Source organism: Sinocyclocheilus rhinocerous, unplaced genomic scaffold (genome assembly GCF_001515625.1).
Source record: "Sinocyclocheilus rhinocerous isolate Xijiao unplaced genomic scaffold, SAMN03320098_v1.1 scaffold561, whole genome shotgun sequence".
NCBI lineage: Eukaryota > Metazoa > Chordata > Actinopteri > Cypriniformes > Cyprinidae > Sinocyclocheilus > Sinocyclocheilus rhinocerous.
Genome location: NW_015641041.1, coordinates 1611100 through 1618952, shown reverse-complemented (window position 1 = coordinate 1618952; position 7853 = coordinate 1611100). Strand labels below are relative to the sequence as shown.

General features: G+C 34.5%; 1 protein-coding gene across 1 annotated transcript in view; it reads right to left on the bottom strand.

Moving 5' to 3' along the window:
* Nucleotides 1-7853, bottom strand: part of LOC107754377 (plexin-B2-like) — a 190075-nt gene that overhangs the window by 13432 nt on the left and 168790 nt on the right. Inside the window, 7 exon segments of the mRNA XM_016570792.1 lie at nt 774-874; nt 2026-2162; nt 3480-3659; nt 3731-3931; nt 6313-6424; nt 6940-7122; nt 7209-7345. Coding sequence (XP_016426278.1) covers nt 774-874; nt 2026-2162; nt 3480-3659; nt 3731-3931; nt 6313-6424; nt 6940-7122; nt 7209-7345 — 1051 coding nt within the window.

Here is a 7853-nt window from a genome sequence, read left to right as displayed (position 1 = left end):
ATATATATATATATATATATATATAATAAATACTAAATACTATACACGTATTTCTCAATAAAAATGACAAAATCACACAAAAAAAACACTGCAAATACCATGGACTGATGGATTAAAAAAAGAAAAGAAAAAAAAGGGTAGAAGGATAGATAAATAATGGATTAATTGAAAAATAAAAAGTAATAAATAAATAAATAAAAAATGTGAATGGACAGATAAGTGACTGTCAATTAAAAAAATATTTGTAAAGATAGGAAAACAACAGATTAATTGATACATAAATAAGTGGATGGATAGATAGATAAATAAATATATGGTCAGATAGATAACCGATAAATGAAAATATGTGGAAAGATATATAAACAGTAGATTAACTGATAAATTCATAAATAAATAAATAAATAAATAACAGGTTGATGAATGAAGGAATAATAAATAAGTAATAGATAAACAATTGATTAATCAATAAATTAATATGTATCCATAATTATTAAATGAATAATTAATATGTATTTATTACTTAATTATTAATAAATAATAATTAATTAATAAATACAGAAATAATATGTTAAAGGACAGATAAATGACTAATAAGTACAAAATAAGTAGAAAGATAGATAATAGACACTAGGAATGAGTGATGGCAGTCATCCAACAACCAACTAGTAAATTAGTGAGGTCAACTAGTTTTAGAATAGAGTCTTAAATCATCTGTTGCCATGCTCAAAACACCCCTGTTGCCATGGTAACGGGATTATGCGTGCACATGTGACCTGTGAACTCTTTTTTGCAGCGGTCACGAACACTCTCCTCCAGATTCTCCAGCTGATGCTTCACTTTCTCGTACTCTCGCTCTGCCTGCTGGCTCTTCCTCCTACACACATGATTAGATGAATTCACAAATTCATTACATGAAACCTTCACTCAGACCAACAGATCAAGGGCATTGTGGGAAGTGCAGTTCTTCTTTTTAACCTGTAGCAGACGACGGAGATGGCGATAATCAGCAGCATGGGAACGACCACCGCCGGGATGATGATGGGCAGCGGGAGATTGTACTTCCTCTCGTACCGAACTGAGCCGACCAACCACTCGCCATTGCCAAACTTAATCTGAGAGAGAGAGAGAGAGAGAGACAGACTGTGTTAGGGGGGGGGATGGATGAACGGATGAATAGATAAAAGTGGATGACTGAAAAAAACTAATGGATGGATAGACTGATGCGTGGATGGATAGATAAATATATGAATATGTGGATGATGGAAAGATGATTAGATAAATAAATAAATAGGCAGATGGATGGATAAATAAAAAATAAATGATTAATTGAATGAATACATACATAAATTATTAATTGCATGAATGAATGAATGAATTAATGAAAAATATATGTCGGAGGATATATGAATTTATATATAACCAAACAAATAAATAAATGAGGATGATAAAGAAATAAACATATGTGTGGATATCAATATCAAGATATCCACATAGATCAATAAATAAATGTACAAATAAATAGGAGAAATGATAGAACAATAAATAAATGTAAAAATAAATATTCAAGCAAACAAATAAATAAGTGAATGAATGAATAGATAAATAGGTAAATGTACAGATGGATATATAATTATATAAATAAACAAATCAATATAAATAGGTGGATGAATGATGGATGGATGGAGGGATAAATAGATGAATAAGTGGACAGATAGACAAGTGATGGACTGGTGAATATATAAATAAAAAAATGTAAAATATAAAAATATATATTTAATAAATTAATAAGTGAATGGAAAGATAAATGGATTAATGGATATGTGTGTGTATATATTATTTGCAGCGGTCACGAACACTCTCCTCCAGATTCTCCAGCTGATGCTTCACTTTCTCGTACTCTCGCTCTGCCTGCTGGCTCTTCCTCCTACACACATGATTAGATGAATTCACAAATTCATTACATGAAACCTTCACTCAGACCAACAGATCAAGGGCATTGTGGGAAGTGCAGTTCTTCTTTTTAACCTGTAGCAGACGACGGAGATGGCGATAATCAGCAGCATGGGAACAAGCACCGCCGGGATGATGATGGGCAGCGGGAGATTGTACTTCCTCTCGTACCGAACTGAGCCGACCAACCACTCGCCATTGCCAAACTTAATCTGAGAGAGAGAGAGAGAGAGAGACAGACTGTGTTAGGGGGGGGGATGGATGAACGGATGAATAGATAAAAGTGGATGACTGAAAAAAACTAATGGATGGATAGACTGATGCGTGGATGGATAGATAAATATATGAATATGTGGATGATGGAAAGATGATTAGATAAATAAATAAATAGGCAGATGGATGGATAAATAAAAAATAAATGATTAATTGAATGAATACATACATAAATTATTAATTGCATGAATGAATGAATGAATTAATGAAAAATATATGTCGGAGGATATATGAATTTATATATAACCAAACAAATAAATAAATGAGGATGATAAAGAAATAAACATATGTGTGGATATCAATATCAAGATATCCACATAGATCAATAAATAAATGTACAAATAAATAGGAGAAATGATAGAACAATAAATAAATGTAAAAATAAATATTCAAGCAAACAAATAAATAAGTGAATGAATGAATAGATAAATAGGTAAATGTACAGATGGATATATAATTATATAAATAAACAAATCAATATAAATAGGTGGATGAATGATGGATGGATGGAGGGATAAATAGATGAATAAGTGGACAGATAGACAAGTGATGGACTGGTGAATATATAAATAAAAAAATGTAAAATATAAAAATATATATTTAATAAATTAATAAGTGAATGGAAAGATAAATGGATTAATGGATATGTGTGTGTGTATATATTATATATATATATATACACACAAAATATAAAATAATGTATCATTTTTTACTTTAGTTTAAAAAATACTAAAATATTTTTATTTCATAATAAGTGAATGGAAAGATAAATGGATTAATGGATATGTGTGTGTATATATTATATATATATATATACACACAAAATATAAAATAATGTATCATTTTTTACTTTATTTTAGTTTAAAAAATACTAAAATATTTTTATTTCAGGATAGATGGATAGATGCATAGATAAATAGGTGCAAATAATTTTTTGTCATAAATAAATGATCAAATATAAATACATTGAAGGATGGATGGATAAATAATTATATAAATTAATATAAATAAATGATGGATGGATAAATAGATGAATAAGTGGACAGACAGATAAGTGACAGATGGATTGATGGATCAATTTATACACACACACACACACATTTATTTCTCTGGAAGTAAAAAAGTATATTCAATAATAACTATTTGTAAAAAAAACAACAAAAAAACAAAAATAGAAACCAATAAATATGTGAATGGATGAATAAATATGAGGCTTGAAGGAGGGTAGAATGAATGGAAGGATGTTGTTCTCTCACCACCAGGTCCAGCGGGTCGGAGCTGGTGTCTCTCCTCTGTCTCTTGGATCGAGCACTGGGTGTGGTTGAGGGCGGGTCCAGGAATAATTTATCATCCTGTAACGTGTTTACATTACACGGGGCGTCTCCCACAAACGCCTGCGCCTCCTTCGCCGTCATCGCTTTAGAAAAGCCACGACCCTGAGACACACCAAAAAAGCGTTGACGAGCATGAAACCCCCGCATGAATGACATTTGGAGCAGATACTCACAGTGACGATGATCATGCTGTTCTCAGTGATATCCGTCTTGCTGAGGCGATCGAATGTAGGGTCGGGGTGATACTCAAACGGCGTCAGCTCCGTCTGGAGGTTATCGAGCTGCACGTAAGTCCTGAAGAACTGAGACTCGTTGACCACAGGTGACAGGAACATGATCACGGTGTCGTTTTTGTGCTTGGATCGCTCTACAAACTGAGAAAGAGAGAGACTGTGTAAACGTCACTTCTGTAAATTAAGACGATACTTCATATTCTAGCTACACAGACAAACATGTCGGTCCATGACGTTAGTCTAGTTCTAGTCTAGCTTACGTTATGCAAAAACAACCGTTATAATCACCGGAGCTGCAAAATGAATCTATTCGTATCTGCAGTTCGTTGTTTATGATAATGGAATTTGCATCGCGAACTCACAGGGTTGCCAGGTTTTCACAACAAAACCCACCCAACTGCTACTCAAAACTAACCCAAAACAAGCCCAATCACTTTTCGGGGTGGGGGTACATCGGTACTAATCGCGTTCCGGGGGGTAAAATACACGGTTTTTGGAATGAATGTATTCGTATCTGCACTTTGTTGTTTATGATGAGGGAATTCACGTCGTGAACGCACAGAATTCACAGGGTTGCCAGGTTTTTCGTATTTGCATTCCAGGGTCTAAATATCACTTTATTGGGGTCGCTTCAACTTTCAGACATGAAATACAACCCGCAGCAACAGTGTTAAAGTAGCCCAATTGTGCGGGAAAACTGTGGACCTGGCAACACTGAGAATTCAGTCAGTGAGCGTATGCGCTCAACAAAACAGTGCGCTGCGTCCGAAATCGCATACTTCCCTACTATATAGTATGCGAAAAACAGTTTGAGAGGCAAGTAGTATGTCCAAATTCACAGTATTCGAAAAACGGTAGATGAAAAGTACCCGGATGACCAACTTCTGCCCAGATTCTGAAGTGCGCAAACGATGGACACTTTACTTTCCCATGAGGCCACGGGAGAGGATTTATGAATGGCAGTGAAGCGACGCAACTGACGCAGGTAGGTCATGTGACAGGACCAACATGGTGGACGTAGTACGTCTGAATTTCATTCATACTACCCAAATTACTGTACTGTGTAGAACGTACCTTTTTAACGGTTGTGATTTAAATTCAAATTAAATGTAGTACCTACTCAGAAAGTACGCGATTTTGGACGCACCGCTGGAGTTTTCAGCACTGACTAATCTAAACGCCACTGATTGGCCATTGCATTCATAAACTCAACAGAAACATGTGTGATTGGCTGTAAGGCTCAACGGTGCAAAAACAACGCGCAAAGGCAATCTGATTCACAGATCTTAATGTAATTACGCGAATTGACACTTTTCATTCATCTTCACATTTCATTTTAATCGCGACAGCATTAATAGATTTAGTGTAATTGTGCAGGGGCAATTTTTGCTCCCTTATCTTGAATTTGTGGTGCATTTTTCTTAATTTTGGTGGCATTTTTTTTTCCCCACAAGCCCCTGTTAATGTCCAACCCTGACATGGACCGAAAGTCCTCAGACAGCAAAACAGAGGAACAGATTTCACTGCGGCTGGGAAATCTATTGATATTCTGAGGGGGAGCAGCAAAAGTCCCTAAAAGTGGAGGCGGAAAATCTGATAGATAGACAGATGGAGCAAAAGCGATGGAAGCAGTGAGACCACTTGAGAAAGGGCTGGAGTACAAAAGCTTCTCCTCAGATAAGGGAGATGAAATGAAGCGTTCATCAAGTTTTTCGTTAGATAAACGCTCGTTTAATCTCCGTCTCGTTGAGCGTTTCGGATCGGAGCAGCTCTCGTTGTTTCAATCAGGAGCCGAGCGAGTCATGCAAGACGGAAACCCAACAGCGAGAGGAACAGATGAAACGAAAAACAAACAGCAAGTGATGTTTCCCTCGAGAGCCGCTGGAGATCAGGGTTGGTGTTTCTCGGTCTCACCTCTTCTGGGACGGTCTGTCTGGACCATTCTCCAGCCGACGCCACTACCCTGATAGAAGCCTTCTGGACCAGGTCAAATCCAGAACCCACCACCACACAAGTTCATAATACAATATTTTTTAAAATAGTTTTTAAATGTTCAAATACATACATATATATTAATAATTATATATATTATATATAGTTGAAATACATAAATATACATTTAAACACACACATATATATTAATAATATATGTTAATATATATAGTTTAAATATATATATTAAAATGTAAAATTTGTAACATTAACATACAAAATAATAATAAACAGAGCGATGGATGCAGGGAGACCGCTTGAGAAAGGGCTGGAGTACAAAAGCTTCTCCTCAGATAAGGGAGATGAAATGAAGCGTTCATCAAGTTTTTCGTTAGATAAACGCTCGTTTAATCTCCGTCTCGTTGAGCGTTTCGGATCGGAGCAGCTCTCGTTGTTTCAATCAGGAGCCGAGCGAGTCATGCAAGACGGAAACCCAACAGCGAGAGGAACAGATGAAACGAAAAACAAACAGCAAGTGATGTTTCCCTCGAGAGCCGCTGGAGATCAGGGTTGGTGTTTCTCGCTCTCACCTCCTCTGGGACGGTCTGTCCGGACCATTCTCCAGCCGACGCCACCACCTTGATGGTAGCCTTCTGGACCAGGTCAAATCCAGAACCCACCACCATGATTTGTCTGCCACCACTGAAATATACACACAGTCATAACACAATAATATATTTTATCATATATACGATTTAATTATTCATAAAACTCTATATAAAATATGTATATAAATAAATAAATTGTATAAATGTTATACAAGTTATGCAAGTTAATAAAATATGTAATGCAATATAATCAAATATGCATTATATATTTAAAATATATAACAAGAATATACAAAATAATAAAAATATTATATATATACAGTATGTATATATATATATATATATATGCTTATTTTATAACACTTTTTTTATAAATATACATACAACACTATATACATTTTTATATTAATTATATAAAATAAATAATTGATCTTATTTATTAAGATGTATGTATGTACAAAATAATACATGTACTTAAGTAGTATTTAAATAATGTCTTGCAAAAAGCAGTATTCATCAGTGTAAAAATGAGTAATGATGTAATGGCTGTGTGGGCAAGGAAAATATTGGATGGATTGGATGGCATATTTTCTGGCAAACAGAACTGACCAGATGAAGCTGCTCCTGGGTTGATGGTCGGACACAGAGGGGTTGCTGGAGAACTGAAAGGCCGTCCTGATGGTGGTTGTGGTGTGTTTGCCATATTGAACTTTGACGTTGAGGTGAGGCGATGGAACCGTCTCGCCCAGATACTCAAACAGTTTACATCTGATCTGCTCTCCAAAGCTCTCACTAACACAGAGGAAGAACACAAAATCAACCAAAAGGGGCAAATCTAATGAAAATGACAGAAACAACATTTCCCATGATGCACTCACACTCTGCAGGGCACGTCGCCCACCATGATTTGAAGGTCTTCTTTTAAAGCGGTGTTCAGGTGCATGCCAGTGATAGTGAGGACGGTTCCTCCAGCTTTAGGACCTCGGTTAGGAGACACGCTTTGTGCCACGGGGTCCTACACAAACAAAGATCACATTTATTTTTAGTTCACTTACTGTATAATGTAGTTCAAGGTTTCTTACTCTTCTTACTATGCATTAACTTAATTTCATATATTCCTTATGGGATATGCATATAAAGTATTATTGTATATTTTGCCAAGTTGAATTAAACCTATATGTTTTTTGTACAATATTATTTATATAAATAATAGAAACTCAGTAAATAATAGAAATAAAAATATATATATAAAATAAACAACATTTTATTACAACATTTTTATTAATTTAATAATTACATTAATTGAATTACATTAATTATTCAAAATACAACATACATAAGTAACGTTTTTACATAAATAGTATAAGTAAATATTAAACTGAATACGGAAGACTATATATAATATTTATAACTCATGTTATATAAGTTAATATTACAAAATTAAATACCACAACATTATATATTTTTATTAATTTAATAAATACATTCATTAAATTACACAAAAATAGGCCATATATATATAT